Genomic DNA, 23,902 nt, shown 5'->3' with positions numbered 1-23,902 from the left:
TGCTCGTTATTGGAGTTTTTTACAATGTCAACGAGCTTCGCGAATCTATCCTGAATTTCTGGAATATTTTCTAATAACCATGAATACATATGATCCATACATAACTCTAATTTGTACAAATTATCCATCGTCTCTTTCGTAACATAAATCAATGCTTGAGAATCGAACAACTTGATTAGACTCATTCCATTAAAATTAACAATTTGTAACGATAAAGTCTCATCAATTTGTTTTTCCTTCTTGTCCGCGTCGAAGTAATTGTGAATATAATCTCTAGTTTTCACCAGCAGTTTCCACGTAGCCATTGAAAAAGAAATCTCTGTTCCACGATTGTCCCCCAAGACAAACTCGACGCGCAAATTTTCATCCACGCGTACACAAATTTCAAGGAACTTGAAATAATTGCCGGCTATGGAGTATCTTCTACCCAAGATTCGTGCGTTGCGCAGTATCTGCAACTGTTTCTGCTGCGACTGGGGTTGCGACTGTTGAAACGACCGTTTCATCGAAATGGAGTATCTAGAAAAGAAATAACATACAATATTTTTTTTCTTCTTTCATAAAAGGAACATTTTATTCCCTTCAAACTTTCTTTTACTTACCCATAATTTTTATAATCGTTGTGAGATCCATTTTTATGTAAAAAATTATTGATTTGATTTGACATTGTGAATATTATAATATTGAAGAACAACTGCGCTATAAGAAAGTAATCTGTAGAACGCACTACTCGCTGTACGCAATGCCAAAAGCTTATATATACAATTCCCCTACCATTTTTCCCCCCTTCTTACACGCAAGATAACAATACAAGGAGCGTATACGCCCCTTTTCCGCTTACAAATAAAAGTGAACACGCGCGCGCGCAACACGGGATTCGAAACATCGATGAAATTATATAACCGCTTTTATTTTTTCTCACTCCCCTCACTCCCTCTCCCTCCTGCCTCCCCCTTTCGCGATTTTATAATGTCCCCAAGGAAGGGTTTCGATCGAATTGTTTAAAATGTATCGTTTATCATCGTATGGACTCAATGCTAATTTACTCTGTGATACTGAATACACTTGATGTTGTATAGACATTATCAATTTAACGCAAACTGATTTTTCTAAATGATCGTGAAGGCATGCTAAATAGTCGTCGAAAGTAATATTTTTAATCGTCACGTTAGTCTTAATTCCTTTAATCTTTTTTACATCGTCTTTGTCTTGTACTCGAATAGCATACATTTTCGAGCGAAGACCCACAAACTCTGTCATGATTTTACCTCCGTTCTCGTCCTTCATTAATCCTAATACTTTATTATTCGCGATCGGAACGCCGTACACGTTATTTCTGTCATAATTGCAAGTATCGTATCGGTGAATGTCACGTTTTATCATCTCGTACGCGTCGTCGCAAATAATCTGATAAATTAAACTGTCCGTGTCCGTGTACAAAATCCTGCATCTTTCTTGAAAATTTGGAAGCATGTAGCCATAATGAAAATCATACAAATGTAATTTAGATATGTCCAACACTGACATGCCTATGTAAATAGGTTTATAAAATTTAATAGAAAGCTGCTTCATTTGAACTGCGACAAAATCCTCGGAGAATCGAGTACAGCTATGGAAATTTGGTCGAGCTATTAAACGTCCAGCCCCGTATCGACCGCTCCATCGCGAGAGCAACTTTACGTTTACATGATTTCGAACGTTTTCCATCGTTTTTCCAAACACTGCATTGTTCATCAGTTTGAACAGATTCTTCGAGAAGTCATTGTTTGCGTTGGCGCGCAACCTCGTATTTAAATCTATGTAACGGCGTAACCAACATGATTGTTCAAACTTCAGTATCCGATGAATTTTCTTTAATTTTAAATTATACCTCAAACATTGCTGGAGGTATCGATAATGGAGAACGTAACGATTCTTATCGCTAAGCGTTGTCAACAGTTTCTTTTGCAACGTCCCAACCTCGTGAATCGGGCAAAATGGAAGATCCGCGTGAGCATCATGAATTTCCTGAGGATACTCTAAGTCGACCTCTAAAATGTACCCGACGGGACTGTCGATCGGCACGGAATCGATGTTGAAATTACTCGTATCGTCAACCTATTGGAAACCCCTGTGCGGCAAAGGCTGCGACATGGCCCAGCCATACAAATTATTAACATCGAAATACATCAGATAGCTGGACGGTTCGGCTGAATCGTACGTCGACATATACTTGTTATTCGCGCGCGCGTAACGATGCGAACATTGACTCAACCCACCTCGTATTCCCCGCTCCACGAACAAAAGCATGTCAACGTCGGTGAACAATTCCAACTCGATCTTCGTCAATTTTAGCATCGCGTCCCACGCGAAACCGGGCAACGTATAATAGTGTGCTGGATCGAGTTTATAATTCTCGAGCGACTTTTCGCGAAAATTTTCAAACACGTCGGCCAACAACAACACATCCAATTTCAAGTACAAGTCGCTGTACTGTCCTAACGTTTGTATACCAAAACGTGACCAAACTTCGTTCGCGTGACAATAGTCGACGTCGGATATCTCGCTGTCGCATAACTGATTATAAAATGCTTCGCGCGGTGGTAAACAAGTGTCGCTTAATTTGTCATAGGTCGATACATAGTCGTATGGGAAAACGCCTTTCCTGGTTAGAAGATGAAAATCATCGTTCGAAAGACGATTGAATTGGCTCCTCACGATATGCAAGTCGCTCTTGTCCAAGTACGACGACAACTTGTCCAGACTCGAATTCAAGAATTTGAACGAATCGATGAATCGAAACTTTATGCACTTCTTCCACGATTTTTGGATCGCATCATTATTCCTCTTACTGTGTTTCGTGAAAGAAATGTACTTCTCTTTCGTCAGCGGTAACGCGTCTATTTTACCTTCAAACGCGTTTGCCAATTCTTTGATGAAAAAGTGTGCGTCGTAGCCGGACAAATTGTGAAAAACCACCGGTATCACGTACGAGGATTGATAGCTCAGATTGCAACGGCTGTGCGCCGGACCCCGATACGCACCTGTGAAATGACAATGATCATGCACTCGCACGTCGTCATTACCGAGTGGTTCTTCGCACACGTGACAATACGTGGCGGTACGAAAAGTTGAGATTTGTGCGGCGGTCAACGGAGCCATTGGAACCGTTCGATCAAACACCGGTTGCAATTTACAGCTCAACTCGTGCAACTTCGATGCAAACCATGTGATACAACCTTTCTCATCACGATAAGCCTGATACTCGCTCAACGAACTGTCGTATCGGCAATGGAGGTAGTAGCCTACGCTGAAGGCATGGTGATGTTGATATCTACAGTAAGCTCCATGACCTTGATCTTCCTGTTTCTTCAGCAGGCATTCCAAGTCTGCGTAGATAACGAACGGTGTCGGTTCCTTGTACGCATAATTCTTGAACTTCAGCCATTTATCGTCTTCCGTCGGAAGTTTCAAAGCACATTCGTTCATTCGACTGCAGTCGATCTCGTGAATGCTCAATTTTTCCTGCGATTTGAAATACTGTAGACACCTGACAAAAAAACATAATTTTTTATTTTAATTTTTCTCGCCCACCACCACCACCACCACCATCATCTAGAAGAAAGAAAAAAAATTTACATGTGTGAATCTTACCGATCGCAAATATGCTTATTGTGCTGCGTGCTGATCTGAGATGAAACCAGACGAGATAAATTCCTAATACACAGATAATGATTGCGCAAGTTTTCGTAGTCGTGTATGAGCAGCAAATTTACATGTTTCTCCCGCTTCCTTGAGGTCAAATGCAACGTCCGACATCTTTCTTGTTCCCCTCCCCACTCGAACACGTTCACGGAAACGTCGTTCGCTTTTTCGAACTTTGGTATGTTCTTGAACAACATCGGCAATTGGAATCCCTCGGTGTGGAGCACATCGCTGTAATGCGGATAGGATGATGTGCGATTCAAATTATTTTTAGCTGGATATAGGCTTGCCACCACTGCCCAATAGAAACATGCATTATCGTCGTCACTGTACACATTGAGGACTGCTTTCTTTAATTGCACTGTTCGAGGCACGGATACCTGACAACCTGCTTGTAACGGTTGATATTTGTTGGAATTCACCATCAAATGCAGGATCTTCGATAACGCCCATCCACTGTCTCGTTCTTGAAACTCTTCTATCGATGTCAAAAGCGTTGGCACAACATCTTTCGCATACCAGCGACGTAGATTCGACGAATGAAAGAGCGCGACGTTTCGCGTGCTAAAACTTTTCACCGAAACCTCGTCGCGCAGCACAAATTCCGCCTCCAATACTACGTTCACTTTTAACGACAAATGAACGTTCAAAAGTTCTGTAATACGATTCGTAACTATTCGCTTCGCGTGCTGCAAGAAATGACGTGGATCGACATGTTCGACGTTGATCACAACGCCGGTCGATATACGATTCTTAAACGCCGACTCGATGTTCTCCCAACGAAGAGTCGATGCTCTCGCGCCAACGTTTCCATACAAACCGCTACCAACGCGTGATGAAAACCGATGATCTAACGAGACCTTCAAAGTTTTCATACGACACATGATCGACAGCAAACTCGATTTTACACCTATGGGTGCTTCGTTTTTCTTCACAATGATCATATATTTCCTACACCATTGTAAACATTCAATACATGATTTCGTCCATTCGCGATACTCGTCCACAGTTCGAATCATCCTTGACATATGTGTTAACGATTTCAACATGTCCTTGCAAACTTGCGTCATCTTGTGAAAATATTAATTCACATCAATTATTAAAAAGAAGTTTTTTCAATTTTGATTTCACGTCGTCGGTTAAGTTTCCAGTTCTCACGAACGTAACTACACTATACAACCAACCACGCGATGCTCTCCCATCTCGATGATATGTAGTATCGCGGACGGTGAATCGATCGCGGGCCATTTCACTATAATTTGGCTAAATCGTTTCGTGTAGATGAAACTCACGCGACTCGTCAAATCTTTTCGCATTAGACGTTCCGTCGCTGTTTTCCGCTCGAGCGGAAATTGATCGTTCAGGTATAAGTTTATGACGTATCCCCAAACCAAATTCTGTAATGTAGGAATCATCTCACGACGTATCTTCGTCACTCGATGAAAAATACTTCGATATGAATTTCACGCGTGAAGCATTGAGTTTCTCGGTCGGTAAATTAATGTCCCATTTGATTTTAGGAATATCCCAATCATCGTCGTCGTCGTCGTGCAATGAATATTCCAATCTTCTCTTCACTTTGTTCAATGGAGGGAGGAAATCACCTCTGGTCATACTCCATTCAAATTTTGATAATGGTATCAACACTGGTTCGACGCAAACATGATCAGTTTCTTTACGGTATTTAAAAATAATCCTCTTCAACGATCTCTTCGAACGACATTGCGTGCTCAAAGGAACGATTACTTTAAAAACATCAATACTATTGTATATCACGTAATCGAGCAAGTCTCGCGATTTGAACACGCATGCACCCACGTATGAAAACCTAGCGTGCGGATATCTCCGACGAAAAACACAGTACACGTCGCACAAAATAACATCACAATATCGGATAAAAATCCGTCGAGCAATACTCGAAAAATTATGAACACCGTATTCAAATATCTTAGACGTTGCGAACGATTGCAACGATGGCACGTTCAACGAACCAACTTCCATACCAATACTCAACTCAGTAGCGAATAAAATGTTCGCTGCAAAGGGAAAAAGCAAAAAACAGTAAAAGAGAGAGAAAAAATATCTCTCTCTCTCTGTCCGCATCATTTGCAAGAGAGAGAACAACCGCTGCAATACAGCCCTCTCTCTAGCTCGCTACAATATTATACCGAGATAAAAAAAAAACTTACTTTAAGAAATCTTAATGAGACCAAAATCACGGGTAAAGCATCCGCGAGTCTCTCCGGATACAAAACCACAAACTTCTATAAATGCGTCGCGCGAGAAAAATCATGCATCGTTTTTGCAAGAGAGAGAACAACCGCTGCATCCTCCCCTCTCTCTCTCTCGCTCGCTCGCTACAATATTATACCGAGATAAAAAAACCATACTTTAAGAAATCTAATAAACGAAACCAAAATCCCCGATATCGCTTCGCAACATAAGCAACTTCCGGGTAAGGCGTCCGAGAACCTCTCCGGATGCAAAACCGCAAAACTCCTTATCGGTGACTTCCCCCCTCCACACGACGCGTGCCGCTCACGATGATGCTTCCTTCCCTATACCCCCCCCCCCGGCTCAGCCTTCCCCTCGCCATTGCTTGCAGAACGCAACATATATACCTACTCACTTATATCGCAAGTATTTGAAGCTAAATCATATGTGTCGCATGGATTTGAAGCTAAGCCTTCTACTTCGCATTGATTTGAAGCTAAATCATTTGTTTCGCATGGATTTGAAGCTAAACCATCTACATCGCATTGATTTGAAGCTAAATCATGTGTTTCGCGTTGATTTGAAGGTAACTCGTTTGTTTCGCATGCAGTTGAAGCTATATCACCTATATCCCAAGTGTTTGAAACACAATCATTTGTTTCGCATGGATTTGAATCTAAACCTTCTACATCGCATTGATTTGAAGCTAAATCGTGTGTTTCGCATGGATTTGAAGCTAAGCCTTCTACTTCGCATTGTTTTGAAGCTTAATCATGTGTTTTGCATGGATTTGAAGCTATCTCGTTTGTTTCGCCTGCAGTTGAATCTATATCACTTATATCACAAATTTTTGAAGCATATCCATTTGTCCCGCACAGATTTGAAGCTACGCCTTCTACTTCGCATTGATTTGAAGCTAAATCATCTGTTTCGCTTGGATTTGAAGCTAACACGTTTGTTTCACATGCAGTTGAAGCTAAATCATGTATTTCGCATGGATCTGAAGCTAACTCGTTTGTTTGGCCTGCATTTGAAGCTATATCACTTATATTCGCAAGTATTTGATGCTAAATCATTCGTTTCGCATGGATTTGAAGCTAACCCTTTACTTCGCATTGATTTGAAGTTAAATCATGTGTTTCCCTTGGATTTGAAGCTGAATCGTTTTTTTCGCATGCAGTTGAATCTATATCATTTATATCGCAAGTATCTGAAGCTAAATCATTTGTTTCTCATGGATTTGAAGCTAAAGCTTCTAAATCCCATGGATTTGAAGCTAAATCATGTGTTTGGCATGGATTTGAAGCAAAACCTTCTACATCGCATTGAGTTGCATCTGAATCATGTGTTTCGCATGGATTTGAAGCTAACTCGTTTGTGTCGCATGCAGTTGAAGGTAAATCATGTATATCACAAGTATTTGAATCTAAACCATTTGTTCCGCATGTATGTGAAGCTAAATCATGTGTTTACCATGACTATGAACCTAAATCATGTGTTGCCCATGGATTTGAAGCTTAATCATGTGTATTGCATGGATTTGAAGTTAACTTGATTGTATCCTCTGCATTTGAAGTTACTTCATTTATATCGCAAGTATTTGAAGCTAAATCATATGTGTTTCGCATGGATTTGAAGCTAATCCCTCTACTTCGCATTGATTTGAAGCTAAATCATTTGTTTCGCATGGAATTGAAGCTACCTCGTTTGCTCCTCCAGATTTTGAAGCTATATCTCTTATATCGCAAGTATCTGAAGCTAAATCATTTGTTTCTCATGGATTTGAAGCTAAACCTTCTACATCCCATGGATTTGAAGCTAAATCATGTGTTTGGCATGGATTTGAAGCTAAACCTTCTACATCGCATTGATTTGCATCTGAATTTATGTGTTTCGCATGGATTTGAAGCTAACTCGTTTGTGTGGCATGCAGTTGAAGCTAAATCATGTATATCACAAGTATTTGAATCTAAACCATTCGATTCGCATGTGATTTGATGCTAAGCCTTCTACTTCACACTGATTTGATGCTGAATCATGTCTTTCGCATGGATTTGAAGGTAACTCGTTTGTTTCGCATGCAGTTGGAGCTATATCATGTATATGACAAGTATTAGAAGCTAAAACATTTGTTTCGCATGTATGTGAAGCTAAATCATGTGTTTACCATGACAATGAACCTAAATCATGTGATGCCCATGGATTTGAAGCTTAATCATGTGTTTTGCATGGATTTGAATCTAACTTGATGGTATCCTCAGCATTTGAAGTTACTTCATTTATATCGCAAGTATTTGAAGCTAAATCATATGTGTTTCGCTTGGATTTGAAGCTAAACCTTTTACATCGCATTGATTTGAAGCTAAATCATGTGTTTCACATGGATTTGAAGCTAACTCGTTTGTTTCGCAGGCAGTTGTAGCTAAATTATATATATCACAAGTATTTGTAGCTAAACCATTTGTTTCGCATGGATTTGAAGCTAATCCATCTACATCGCATTGATTTGAAGCTAAATCATTTGTTTCGCATGGAATTGAAGCTACCTCGTTTGTTGCTCCAGCTTTTGAAGCTATATCACTTATATCGCAAGTATTTGAAGCTAAATCATATGCGTCGCATGGATTTGAAGCTGAACCTACTACATCGCATTGATTTGAAGCTAAATCTTGTGTATCGCATGGATTCGAAGCTAAACCTTCTACATCGCATTGATTTGAAGCTAAATCATGTGTTTCGCGTGGATTTGAAGGTAACTCGTTTGTTTCGCATGCAGTTGAAGCTATATCACCTTCATCCCAAGTGTTTGAAGCTCAACCATTTGTTTCGCATGGATTTGAAGCTAAACCTTCTACATCACATTGATTTGAAGCTAACTCATGTATTTCGCGTGAATTTGAAGGTAACTCGTTTGTTTCGCATGCAGTTGAAGCTATACCAAATATATCACAAGTGTTTGAATCTCAATCATTTGTTTCGCATGGATTTGAAGCTAAACCTTCTACATCGCATTGATTTGAAGCTAAATCATTTGTTTCGCATAGAATTGAAACTACCTCGTTTGTTCCTCCAGCTTTTGAAGCTATATCACTTATATCGCAAGTATTTGAAGCTAAATCATATGCGTCGCATGGATTTGAAGCTGAACCTTCTACATCGCATTGATTTGAAGCTAAATCTTGTGTATCGCATGGATTTGAAGCTGAACCTTCTACATCGCATTGATTTGAAGCTAAATCATTTGCTTCGCATGGATTTGATGCTAAACCTTCTAGATCGCATTTTTTCGAAGTTAAATCATGTCTTTTGTGTGGATTAGAAGGTAACTCGTTTGTTTCGCATGCAGTTGAAGCTATACCAACTATATCCCAAGTGTTTGAAGCTCAATCATTTGTTTCGCATGGATTTGAAGCTAAACCTTCTACATCGCATTGATTTGAAGTTAAATCATGTGTTTCGCATGGATTTGAAGCTAACTCGTTTGTTTCGCAGGCAGTTGTAGCTAAATAATGTATATCACAAGTATTTGTAGCTAAACCATTTGTTTCGCAGGGATTTGAAGCTACGCCTTCTACTTCGCATTGATTTGAAGCTAAATCATTTGTTTCGCATAGAATTGAAGCTACCTCGTTTGTTCCTCCTGCTTTTGAAGCTATATCAGTTATATTGGAAGTATTTGAAGCTAAATCATATGTGTCGCATGGATTTGAAGCTGAACCTTCTACGTCGCATTGATTTGAAGCTAAATCTTGTGTAGCGCATGGATTTGAAGCTAAACCTTCTACATCGCATTGATTTGAATCTAAATCATGTGTTCCGCATGGATTTGAAGCTAACTCGTTTGTTTCGTATGCAGTTGCAGCTAAATAATGTATATCACAAGTATTTCTAGCTAAACCATTTGTTTCGCATGGATTTGAAGCTAAGCCTTCTACTTCGCATTGATTTGAAGCTAAATCATGTGTTTCGAGTGGATTTGAAGCTAAACCTTCTACATCGCATTGATTTGAAGCTAAATCATGTGTTTCGCGTGGATTTGAAGGTAACTCGTTTGTTTCGCATGCAGTTGAAGCTATATCACCTTTATCCCAAGTATTTGAAGCTCAATAATTTGTTTCGCATGGATTTGAAGCTAAGCCTTCTACTTCGCATTGATTTGAAGCTAAATCATTTGTTTCGCATGGATTTGAAGCTAAACCTTCTACATCGCATTGATTTGAAGTTAAATCATGTGTTTCGCATGGATTTGAAGCTAACTCGTTTGTTTCGCAGGCAGTTGTAGCTAAATAATGTATATCACAAGTATTTGTAGCTAAACCATTTGTTTCGCAGGGATTTGAAGCTACGCCTTCTACTTCGCATTGATTTGAAGCTAAATCATTTGTTTCGCATAGAATTGAAGCTACCTCGTTTGTTCCTCCTGCTTTTGAAGCTATATCAGTTATATTGGAAGTATTTGAAGCTAAATCATATGTGTCGCATGGATTTGAAGCTGAACCTTCTACGTCGCATTGATTTGAAGCTAAATCTTGTGTAGCGCATGGATTTGAAGCTAAACCTTCTACATCGCATTGATTTGAATCTAAATCATGTGTTTCGCATGGATTTGAAGCTAACTCGTTTGTTTCGTATGCAGTTGCAGCTAAATAATGTATATCACAAGTATTTCTAGCTAAACCATTTGTTTCGCATGGATTTGAAGCTAAGCCTTCTACTTCGCATTGATTTGAAGCTAAATCATGTGTTTCGAGTGGATTTGAAGCTAAACCTTCTACATCGCATTGATTTGAAGCTAAATCATGTGTTTCGCGTGGATTTGAAGGTAACTCGTTTGTTTCGCATGCAGTTGAAGCTATATCACCTTTATCCCAAGTATTTGAAGCTCAATAATTTGTTTCGCATGGATTTGAAGCTAAGCCTTCTACTTCGCATTGATTTGAAGCTAAATCATTTGTTTCGCATGGATTTGAAGCTAAACCTTCTACATCGCATTGATTTGAAGCTAAATCATGTGTTTCGCGTGGATTTGAAGGTAACTCGTTTGTTTCGCATGCAGTTGAAGCTATATCACCTTCCTCCCAAGTGTTTGAAGCTCAACCATTTGTTTCGCATGGATTTGAAGCTAAACCTTCTACATCACATTGATTTGAAGCTAACTCATGTATTTCGCGTGAATTTGAAGGTAACTCGTTCGTTTCGCATGCAGTTGAAGCTATACCAAATATATCACAAGTGTTTGAATCTCAATCATTTGTTTCGCATGGATTTGAAGCTAAACCTTCTACATCGCATTGATTTGAAGCTAAATCATTTGTTTCGCATAGAATTGAAACTACCTCGTTTGTTCCTCCAGCTTTTGAAGCTATATCACTTATATCGCAAGTATTTGAAGCTAAATCATATGCGTCGCATGGATTTGAAGCTGAACCTTCTACATCGCATTGATTTGAAGCTAAATCTTGTGTATCGCATGGATTTGAAGCTGAACCTTCTACATCGCATTGATTTGAAGCTAAATCATTTGCTTCGCATGGATTTGATGCTAAACCTTCTAGATCGCATTTTTTCGAAGTTAAATCATGTCTTTTGTGTGGATTAGAAGGTAACTCGTTTGTTTCGCATGCAGTTGAAGCTATACCAACTATATCCCAAGTGTTTGAAGCTCAATCATTTGTTTCGCATGGATTTGAAGCTAAACCTTCTACATCGCATTGATTTGAAGTTAAATCATGTGTTTCGCATGGATTTGAAGCTAACTCGTTTGTTTCGCAGGCAGTTGTAGCTAAATAATGTATATCACAAGTATTTGTAGCTAAACCATTTGTTTCGCAGGGATTTGAAGCTACGCCTTCTACTTCGCATTGATTTGAAGCTAAATCATTTGTTTCGCATAGAATTGAAGCTACCTCGTTTGTTCCTCCTGCTTTTGAAGCTATATCAGTTATATTGGAAGTATTTGAAGCTAAATCATATGTGTCGCATGGATTTGAAGCTGAACCTTCTACGTCGCATTGATTTGAAGCTAAATCTTGTGTAGCGCATGGATTTGAAGCTAAACCTTCTACATCGCATTGATTTGAATCTAAATCATGTGTTCCGCATGGATTTGAAGCTAACTCGTTTGTTTCGTATGCAGTTGCAGCTAAATAATGTATATCACAAGTATTTCTAGCTAAACCATTTGTTTCGCATGGATTTGAAGCTAAGCCTTCTACTTCGCATTGATTTGAAGCTAAATCATGTGTTTCGAGTGGATTTGAAGCTAAACCTTCTACATCGCATTGATTTGAAGCTAAATCATGTGTTTCGCGTGGATTTGAAGGTAACTCGTTTGTTTCGCATGCAGTTGAAGCTATATCACCTTTATCCCAAGTATTTGAAGCTCAATAATTTGTTTCGCATGGATTTGAAGCTAAGCCTTCTACTTCGCATTGATTTGAAGCTAAATCATTTGTTTCGCATGGATTTGAAGCTAAACCTTCTACATCGCATTGATTTGAAGTTAAATCATGTGTTTCGCATGGATTTGAAGCTAACTCGTTTGTTTCGCAGGCAGTTGTAGCTAAATAATGTATATCACAAGTATTTGTAGCTAAACCATTTGTTTCGCAGGGATTTGAAGCTACGCCTTCTACTTCGCATTGATTTGAAGCTAAATCATTTGTTTCGCATAGAATTGAAGCTACCTCGTTTGTTCCTCCTGCTTTTGAAGCTATATCAGTTATATTGGAAGTATTTGAAGCTAAATCATATGTGTCGCATGGATTTGAAGCTGAACCTTCTACGTCGCATTGATTTGAAGCTAAATCTTGTGTAGCGCATGGATTTGAAGCTAAACCTTCTACATCGCATTGATTTGAATCTAAATCATGTGTTTCGCATGGATTTGAAGCTAACTCGTTTGTTTCGTATGCAGTTGCAGCTAAATAATGTATATCACAAGTATTTCTAGCTAAACCATTTGTTTCGCATGGATTTGAAGCTAAGCCTTCTACTTCGCATTGATTTGAAGCTAAATCATGTGTTTCGAGTGGATTTGAAGCTAAACCTTCTACATCGCATTGATTTGAAGCTAAATCATGTGTTTCGCGTGGATTTGAAGGTAACTCGTTTGTTTCGCATGCAGTTGAAGCTATATCACCTTTATCCCAAGTATTTGAAGCTCAATAATTTGTTTCGCATGGATTTGAAGCTAAGCCTTCTACTTCGCATTGATTTGAAGCTAAATCATTTGTTTCGCATGGATTTGAAGCTAAACCTTCTACATCGCATTGATTTGAAGCTAAATCATGTGTTTCGCGTGGATTTGAAGGTAACTCGTTTGTTTCGCATGCAGTTGAAGCTATATCACCTTCCTCCCAAGTGTTTGAAGCTCAACCATTTGTTTCGCATGGATTTGAAGCTAAACCTTCTACATCACATTGATTTGAAGCTAACTCATGTATTTCGCGTGAATTTGAAGGTAACTCGTTCGTTTCGCATGCAGTTGAAGCTATACCAAATATATCACAAGTGTTTGAATCTCAATCATTTGTTTCGCATGGATTTGAAGCTAAACCTTCTACATCGCATTGATTTGAAGCTAAATCATTTGTTTCGCATAGAATTGAAACTACCTCGTTTGTTCCTCCAGCTTTTGAAGCTATATCACTTATATCGCAAGTATTTGAAGCTAAATCATATGCGTCGCATGGATTTGAAGCTGAACCTTCTACATCGCATTGATTTGAAGCTAAATCTTGTGTATCGCATGGATTTGAAGCTGAACCTTCTACATCGCATTGATTTGAAGCTAAATCATTTGCTTCGCATGGATTTGAAGCTAAACCTTCTAGATCGCATTTTTTCGAAGTTAAATCATGTCTTTTGTGTGGATTTGAAGGTAACTCGTTTGTTTCGCATGCAGTTGAAGCTATACCAACTATATCCCAAGTGTTTGAAGCTCAATCATTTGTTTCGCATGGATTTGAAGCTAAACCTTCTACATCGCATTGATTTGAAGTTAAATGATGTGTTTCGCATGGATTTGAAGCTAACTCGTTTGTTTCGCAGGCAGTTGTAGCTAAATAATGTATATCACAAGTATTTGTAGCTAAACCATTTGTTTCGCATGGATTTGAAGCTACGCCTTCTACTTCGCATTAATTTGAAGCTAAATCATTTGTTTCGCATAGAATTGAAGCTACCTCGTTTGTTCCTCCTGCTTTTGAAGCTATATCAGTTATATTGCAAGTATTTGAAGCTAAATCATATGTGTCGCATGGATTTGAAGCTGAACCTTCTACGTCGCATTGATTTGAAGCTAAATCTTGTGTAGCGCATGGATTTGAAGCTAAACCTTCTACATCGCATTGATTTGAATCTAAATCATGTGTTTCGCATGGATTTGAAGCTAACTCGTTTGTTTCGTATGCAGTTGCAGATAAATAATGTATATCACAAGTATTTCTAGCTAAACCATTTGTTTCGCATGGATTTGAAGCTAAGCCTGCTACTTCGCATTGATTTGAAGCTAAATCATGTGTTTCGAGTGGATTTGAAGATAAACCTTCTACATCGCAATGATTTGAAGCTAAATCATGTGTTTCGCGTGGATTTGAAGGTAACTCGTTTGTTTCGCATGCAGTTGAAGCTATATCACCTTCATCCCAAGTGTTTGAAGCTCAACCATTTGTTTCGCATGGATTTGAAGCTAAATCTTCTACATCACATTGATTTGAAGCTAACTCATGTATTTCGCGTGAATTTGAAGGTATCTCGTTTGTTTCGCATGCAGTTGAAGCTATACCAACTATATCCCAAGTGTTTGAAGCTCAATCATTTGTTTCGCATGGATTTGAAGCTAAACCTTCTACATCGCATTGATTTGAAGTTAAATCATGTGTTTCGCATGGATTTGAAGCTAACTCGTTTGTTTCGCAGGCAGTTGTAGCTAAATAATGTATATCACAAGTATTTCTAGCTAAACCATTTGTTTCGCATGGATTTGAAGCTACGCCTTCTACTTCGCATTGATTTGAAGCTAAATCATTTGTTTCGCATAGAATTGAAGCTACCTCGTTTGTTCCTCCTGCTTTTGAAGCTATATCAGTTATATCGCAAGTATTTGAAGCTAAATCATATGTGTCGCATGGATTTGAAGCTGAACCTACTACGTCGCATTGATTTGAAGCTAAATCTTGTGTAGCGCATGGATTTGAAGCTAAATCTTCTACATCGCATTGATTTGAATCTAAATCATGTGTTTCGCATGGATTTGAAGCTAACTCGTTTGTTTCGTTTGCAGTTGCAGCTAAATAATGTATATCACAAGTATTTCTAGCTAAACCATTTGTTTCGCATGGATTTGAAGCTAAATCATTTGTTTCGCATAGAATTGAAGCTACCTCGTTTGTTCCTCCTGCTTTTGAAGCTATATCAGTTATATTGCAAGATTTGAAGCTAAATCATGTGTTTCGAGTGGATTTGAAGGTAACTCGTTTGTTTCCCATGCAGTTGAAGCTATATCACCTATATCCCAAGTGTTTGAAGCTCAATCATTTGTTTCGCATGGATTTGAAGCTAAACCTTCTACATCACATTGATTTGAAGCTAACTCATGTATTTCGCGTGGATTTGAAGGTAACTCGTTTGTTTCGCATGCAGTTGAAGCTATACCAAATATATCACAAGTGTTTGAATCTCAATCATTTGTTTCGCATGGATTTGAAGCTAAACCTTCTACATCGCATTGATTTGAAGCTAAATCATTTGTTTCGCATAGAATTGAAACTACCTCGTTTGTTCCTCCAGCTTTTGAAGCTATATCACTTATATCGCAAGTATTTGAAGCTAAATCATATGCGTCGCATGGATTTGAAGATGAACCTTCTACATCGCATTGATTTGAAGCTAAATCTTGTGTATCGCATGGATTTGAAGCTGAACCTTCTACATCGCATTGATTTGAAGCTAAATCATTTGCTTCGCATGGATTTGAAGCTAAACCTTCTAGATCGCATTTTTTTCGAAGTTAAATCATGTCTTTTGTGTGGATTTGAAGGTAACTCGTTTGTTTCGCAGGCAGTTGTAGCTAAATAATGTATATCACAAGTATTTCTAGCTAAACCATTTGTTTCGCATGCATTTGAAGCTAAGCCTTCTACTTCGCATTGATTTGAAGCTGAATCATTAGTTTCGCATGGATTTGAAGCTGAACCTTCTACGTCGCATTGATTTGAAGCTAAATCTTGTGTATCGCATGTTCTTGAAGCTAAACCTTCTACATCGCATTGATTTGAAGTTAAAACGTGTGTTGCGCATGGATTTGAAGCTAACTCGTTTGTTTCGCATGCAGTTGTAGCTAAATAATGTATATCACAAGTATTTGTAGCTAAACCATTTGTTTCGCATGGATTTGAAGCTAATCCTTCTACTTCGCATTGATTTGAAGCTGAATCATTTGCTTCGCATGGAATTAAAGCTACCTCGTTTGTTCCTCCAGCATTTGACGCGATATCACTTATATCGCAACTATTTGAAGCTAAATCATATGCGTCGCATGGATTTGAAGCTGAACCTTCTACATCGCATTGATTTGAAGCTAAATCATGTGTTTCGCGTGGATTTGAAGGTATCTCGTTTGTTTCGCATGCAGTTGAAGCTAGATCATGTCTTTCACAAGTATTTGAAGATAAACCATTTGAATCGCAATGATTTGAACCTGAGCCTTCTACTTCGCACTGATTTGCACCTAAATAATGCGTTTCGCATGGATTTGAAGCTAAACCTTCTACATCCCATGGATTTGAAGCTAAATCTTGTGTTTGGCATGGATTTGAATCTAGCTCGTCTGTTTCGCATGCAGTTGAAGCTAAATCATGTCTTTACAAGTATTTGAAGATAAACCGTTTGAAGCGCAATGATTTGAACAGGAGTCTTCTACTTCGCACTGATTTGAATCTAAATAATGTGTTTCGCATGGATTTGAAGATAAGCCTTCTACTTTGCATTGATTTGAAGTTAAATCATGTGTTTCGCATGGATTTGAAGCTAACTCGTTTGTTTCGCATGCAGTTGAAGCTAAATCATGTCTTTCACAAGTATTTGAAGATGAACCATTTGAATCGCATGGATTTGAACCTGAGCCTCCTACTTCGCACTGATTTGCAGCTACATAATGTGTTTCGCATGGATTTGAAGCTAAATCATCTACATCCCATGGGATTTGTTGCTAACTCGTTCGTTTCGCCTGTATTTGAAGCTGTATCACTTATATCGCAAGTATTTGAAGCTAAATCATGTGTTTCGATTGGATATGAAGCTAAACCTTCTACATCGCATTGATTTGAAGCTAATTCATGTGTTTCGCATGGATTTGAAGCTAACTCGTTTGCTTCGCCTGCAGTTGTAGCTAAATAATGTATATCACAAGTATTTGTAGCTAAACCATTTGTTTCGCGTGGATTTGAAGCTAAGCCTTCCACTTCGCATTGATTTGAAGCTAAATCATTTGTTTCGCATGGAATTGAAGCTACCTCGTTTGTTCCTCCAGCTTTTGAAGCTATATCACTTATATCGCAAGTATTTGAAGCTAAATCATATGTGTCGCATGGATTTGAAGCTGAACCGTCTACATCGCATTGATTTGAAGCTAAATCTTGTGTATCGCATGGATTTGAAGCTAAACCTTCTACATCACATTGATTTGCAGCTATATCATGTGTTTCGCATGTATTTGAAGGTAACGCGTTTGTTTCGCATGCAGTTGAAGCTAAATCATGTCATTCACAAGTATTTGAAGATGGACCATTTGAATAGCATGGATTTGAACCTGAGCCTTCTACTTCGCACTGATTTGCAGCTAAATAATGTGTTTCGCATGGATTTGAAGCTAACTCGTTCGTTGCGCATGCAGTTAAATCTAAATAACGTATATCAGAAGTATTTGAAGCTAAAACATGTGTTTCGCATGGATTTGAAGCTAACTCATTTGTCTCTCCTGCATTTGAAGCTATATCACTTATAGCGCAAGTATTTGAATTTAAACCATTCGTTTCGCATGGATTTGAAGCTAATCCTTATATTTCGCATTGTCTTGAAGCTTAATAATGTATTTCGCGTGGATTCGAAGCTAACTCGTCTGTTTCGAATAGAGCTGAAGCTAAATCATGTATATCACAATTATTTGAATCTAAACCATTTGTATCGCATGGATTTGAAGCTAAGCCTTCTACTTCGCATTGATATCAAGCTAAATCATGTGTTTCGCATGGATTTGAAACTAACACATTTGTTTTGCAAGCAGTTGAAGCTAACTGATGTATGTCACATGCATTTGAAGCTAAACCATTTGTTCCGCCTGGATTTGAAGCAAAGCCTTCTACTTCGCATTGATTTGAAGCTAAATCATGTGTTTCGCATGGATATGAAGCTAACTCGTTTGTTTCGTCTGCATTTGATGCTATATCATTTATATCGCAAGTATTTGAAGCTAAATCATTCGTTTCGCATGCATTTGAAGCTAAGCCTTCTAATTCGCACTGTTTTGAAGCTAAATAATGTATTTCGCGTGGATTAGATGCTAACTCGTCTGATTCGAATGCAGCTGAAGATAAATCATGTATATCACAAGTATTTGAAGCTAAACCATTTGTTCCGCCTGAATTTGAAGCAAAGCCTTCTACTTCGCGTTGATTTGAAGCTAAATCATGTGTATCGCATTGATTTGAAGCTAACTCGTTTGATTCGCCTGCATTTGATGCTATATCATTTATATCGCAAGTATTTGAAGCTAAATCATATGTGTTTCGCATGGATTTGAAGCTGAACCTTCTACATCGCATTGATTTGAAGCTAGATCTTGTGTATAGCATTGATTTGAAGCTAACTCGTTTGTTTCGCATGCAGTTGTAGCTAAATAATGTATATCACAAGCATTTGTAGCTTCTCCATTTGTTTCGCATGGATTTGAAGCTAAGCCTTCTACTTCGCATTGATTTGAAGCTAAATCATTTATTTCGCGAGGAATTGAAGCTACCTCGTTTGTTCCTCCTGCTTTTGAAGCTATATCACTTATATCGCAAGTATTTGAAGCTAAATCATATGTGTCGCGTGGATTTGAAGCTAAACCTTCTACATCGCATTGATTTGAAGCTAAATCTTGTGTATCGCATTGAATTGAAGCTAAACCTTCTACATCGCATTGATTTGAAGCTAAATCATTTGTTTCGCATGGATTTGAAGCTAAACCTTCTACATCGCATTGATTTGAAGCTAAATCATGTGTTTCGCGTGGATTTGAAGGTAACTCGTTTGTTTCGCATGCAGTTGAAGCTATACCAACTATATCCCAAGTGTTAGAAGCTCAATCATTTGTTTCGCATGGATTTGAATCTAAACCTTCTACATCGCATTGATTTGAAGCTAAATCATGTGTTACGTATGGATTTGAAGCTAACTCGTTTGTTTCGCAGGCAGTTGTAGCTAAATAATTTATATCACAAGTATTTGTAGCTAAACCATTTATTTCGCATGGATTTGAAGCTACGCCTTCTACTTCGCATTGATTTGAAGCTAAATCTTGTGTATCGCATTGATTTGAAGCTAAACCTTCTACATCGCATTTATTTGAAGCTAAACCTTCTACATCGCATTGATTTGAAGCTAAATCATGTGTTTCGCGTGGATTTGAAGGTAACTCGTTTGTTTCGCATGCAGTTGAAGCTATATCACCTTTATCCCAAGTGTTTGAAGCTCAATCATTTGTTTCGCGTGGATTTGAAGCTAAACCTTCTACATCGCATTGATTTGAAGCTAAATCTTGTGTATCGCATGGATTTGAAGCTAAACCTTCTACATCGCATTGATTTGAAGCTAAATCATGTGTTTCGCATGAATTTGAAGCTAACTCGTTTGTTTCGCATGCAGTTGTAGCTAAATAATTTATATCCCAAGTATTTCTAGCTAAACCATTTGTTTCGCATGGATTTGAAGCTAAGCCTTCTACTTCGCATTGATTTGAAGCTAAATCATTTGTTTCGTATGGATTTGAAGCTAAAGCTTCTACATCGCATTGATTTGAAGCTAAATCATGTTTCGCGTGGATTTGAAGGTAACTCGTTTGTTTCGCATGCAGCTGAAGCTATATCACTTTTATCCCAAGTGTTTGAATCTCAATCAATTGTTTCGCATGGATTTGAAGCTAAACCTTCTACATCACATTGATTTGAAGCTAACTCATGTATTTCGCGTGAATTTGATGGTAGCTCGTTTGTTTCGCATGCAGTTGAAGCTATACCAACTATATCCCAAGTGTTTGAAGCTCAATCATTTGTTTCGCATGGATTTGAAGCTAAACCTTCTACATCGCATTGATTTGAAGCTAAATCATGTGTTTCGCATGGATTTGAAGCTAACTCGTTTGTTTCGCAGGCAGTTGTAGCTAAATAATGTATATCACAAGTATTTGTAGCTAAACCATTTATTTCGCATGGATTTGAAGCTACGCCTTCTACTTCGCATTGATTTGAAGCTAAATCATTTGTTTCGCATAGAATTGAATCTACCTCGTTTGTTCCTCCTGCTTTTGAAGCTATATCACTTATATCGCAAGTATTTGAAGCTAAATCGTATGTGTCGCATGGATTTGAAGCTGAACCATCTACGTCGCATTGATTTGAAGCTAAATCTTGTGTATCGCATGGATTTGAAGCTAATCCTTCTACATCGCATTGATTTGAAGCTAAATCATGTGTTTCGCATGGATTTGAAACTAACTCGTTTGTTTCGCATGCAGTTGTAGCTACATAATGCATATCACAAGTATTTGTAGCTAAACCATTTGTTTCGCATGGATTTGAAGCTAATCCTTCTACTTCGCATTGATTTGAAGCTAAATCATTTGTTTCGCATGGAATTGAAGCTACGACGTTTGTTCCTCCAGCTTTTGAAGCGATATCACTTATATCGCAAGTATTTGAAGCTAAATCATATGCGTCGCACGGATTTGAAGCTGAACCTTCTACATCGCATTGATTTGAAGCTAAATCATGTGTTTCGCATGGATTTGAAGCTAACTCGTTTGTTTCGCATGCAGTTGTAGCTAAATAATGTATATCACAAGTATTTCTAGCTAAACCATTTGTTTCGCATGGATTTGAAGCTAAGCCTTCTACTTCGCACTGATTTGAAGCTAAATCATGTGTCTCGCTTGGATTTGAAGCAAAGCCTTCTACTTCGAATTGATTTGAAGCTATATCATGTATTTCGCATGGATCTGAAGCTAACTCGTTTGTTTCGCATACAGTAGGATCTATATCATGTATATATCAACTATTAGAAGCTAAACCATTTGTTTCGCACGTATGTGAAGCTAAATCATGTGTTTACCATGACAATGAACCTAAATCATGTGTTGCCCATGGATTTAAAGCATAATCATGTGTTTTGCATGGATTTGAAACTAACTTGATTGTATCCTCAGCATTTGAAGTTACTTCATTTATATCGCAAGTATTTGAAGCTAAACCATATGTGTTTCGCTTGGATTTGAAGCTAAACCTTCTACATCGCATTGATTTGCAGCTAAATCATGTGTTTCGCGTTGATTTGAAGGTAACTCGTTTGTTTCGCATGCAGTTGAAGCTATATCACCTATATCCCAAGTGTTTGAAACACAATCATTTGTTTCGCATGGATTTGAATCTAAACCTTCTACATCGCATTGATTTGAATCTAAATCGTGTGTTTCGCATGGATTTGAAGCTAAGCCTTCTACTTCGCATTGTTTTGAAGCTTAATCATGTGTTTTGCATGGATTTGAAGCTATCTCGTTTGTTTCGCCTGCAGTTGAATCTATATCACTTATATCACAAATTTTTGAAGCATATCCATTTGTCCCGCACAGATTTGAAGCTACGCCTTCTACTTCGCATTGATTTGAAGCTAAATCATCTGTTTCGCTTGGATTTGAAGCTAACACGTTTGTTTCACATGCAGTTGAAGCTAAATCATGTATTTCGCATGGATCTGAAGCTAACTCGTTTGTTTGGCCTGCATTTGAAGCTATATCACTTATATTCGCAAGTATTTGATGCTAAATCATTCGTTTCGCATGGATTTGAAGCTAACCCTTTACTTCGCATTGATTTGAAGTTAAATCATGTGTTTCCCTTGGATTTGAAGCTGAATCGTTTTTTTTCGCATGCAGTTGAATCTATATCATTTATATCGCAAGTATCTGAAGCTAAATCATTTGTTTCTCATGGATTTGAAGCTAAAGCTTCTAAATCCCATGGATTTGAAGCTAAATCATGTGTTTGGCATGGATTTGAAGCTAAACCTTCTACATCGCATTGAGTTGCATCTGAATCATGTGTTTCGCATGGATTTGAAGCTAACTCGTTTGTGTCGCATGCAGTTGAAGGTAAATCATGTATATCACAAGTATTTGAATCTAAACCATTTGTTCCGCATGTATGTGAAGCTAAATCATGTGTTTACCATGACTATGAACCTAAATCATGTGTTGCCCATGGATTTGAAGCTTAATCATGTGTTTTGCATGGATTTGAAGCTAACTTGATTGTATCCTCTGCATTTGAAGTTACTTCATTTATATCGCAAGTATTTGAAGCTAAATCATATGTGTTTCGCATGGATTTGAAGCTAATCCCTCTACTTCGCATTGATTTGAAGCTAAATCATTTGTTTCGCATGGAATTGAAGCTACCTCGTTTGCTCCTCCAGATTTTGAAGCTATATCTCTTATATCGCAAGTATCTGAAGCTAAATCATTTGTTTCTCATGGATTTGAAGCTAAACCTTCTACATCCATGGATTTGAAGCTAAATCATGTGTTTGGCATGGATTTGAAGCTAAACCTTCTACATCGCATTGATTTGCATCTGAATTTATGTGTTTCGCATGGATTTGAAGCTAACACGTTTGTGTGGCATGCAGTTGAAGCTAAATCATGTATATCACAAGTATTTGAATCTAAACCATTTGATTCGCATGTGATTTGATGCTAAGCCTTCTACTTCACACTGATTTGATGCTGAATCATGTCTTTCGCATGGATTTGAAGGTAACTCGTTTGTTTCGCATGGAGTTGGAGCTATATCATGTATATGACAAGTATTAGAAGCTAAAACATTTGTTTCGCATGTATGTGAAGCTAAATCATGTGTTTACCATGACATTGAACCTAAATCATGTGATGCCCATGGATTTGAAGCTTAATCATGTGTTTTGCATGGATTTGAATCTAACTTGATGGTATCCTCAGCATTTGAAGTTACTTCATTTATATCGCAAGTATTTGAAGCTAAATCATATGTGTTTCGCTTGGATTTGAAGCTAAACCTTCTACATCGCATTGATTTGTAGCTAAACCATTTGTTTCGCATGGATTTGAAGCTAATCCATCTACATCGCATTGATTTGAAGCTAAATCATTTGTTTCGCATGGAATTGAAGCTACCTCGTTTGTTGCTCCAGCTTTTGAAGCTATATCACTTATATCGCAAGTATTTGAAGCTAAATCATATGCGTCGCATGGATTTGAAGCTGAACCTACTACATCGCATTGATTTGAAGCTAAATCTTGTGTATCGCATGGATTCGAAGCTAAACCTTCTACATCGCATTGATTTGAAGCTAAATCATGTGTTTCGCGTGGATTTGAAGGTAACTCGTTTGTTTCGCATGCAGTTGAAGCTATATCACCTTCATCCCAAGTGTTTGAAGCTCAACCATTTGTTTCGCATGGATTTGAAGCTAAACCTTCTACATCACATTGATTTGAAGCTAACTCATGTATTTCGCGTGAATTTGAAGGTAACTCGTTTGTTTCGCATGCAGTTGAAGCTATACCAAATATATCACAAGTGTTTGAATCTCAATCATTTGTTTCGCATGGATTTGAAGCTAAACCTTCTACATCGCATTGATTTGAAGCTAAATCATTTGTTTCGCATAGAATTGAAACTACCTCGTTTGTTCCTCCAGCTTTTGAAGCTAT

At 38.1% G+C, this 23,902-nt stretch overlaps 1 protein-coding gene across 1 annotated transcript; it reads right to left on the bottom strand.

Moving 5' to 3' along the window:
- Window positions 1–927: 927 nt before the first annotated feature.
- On the bottom strand, window positions 928–1,551 carry LOC143263455 (uncharacterized). The gene has a single exon (XM_076528415.1). The coding sequence runs from the start codon at window positions 1,525–1,527 to the stop codon at window positions 928–930; it is 600 nt and encodes a 199-aa protein (XP_076384530.1). The 5' UTR covers window positions 1,528–1,551.
- Between the last annotated feature and the right edge of the window lie 22,351 nt (window positions 1,552–23,902).

Source organism: Megalopta genalis, unplaced genomic scaffold (genome assembly GCF_051020955.1).
Source record: "Megalopta genalis isolate 19385.01 unplaced genomic scaffold, iyMegGena1_principal scaffold0624, whole genome shotgun sequence".
NCBI lineage: Eukaryota > Metazoa > Arthropoda > Insecta > Hymenoptera > Halictidae > Megalopta > Megalopta genalis.
This window is presented reverse-complemented; position numbering and strand designations above follow the sequence as displayed.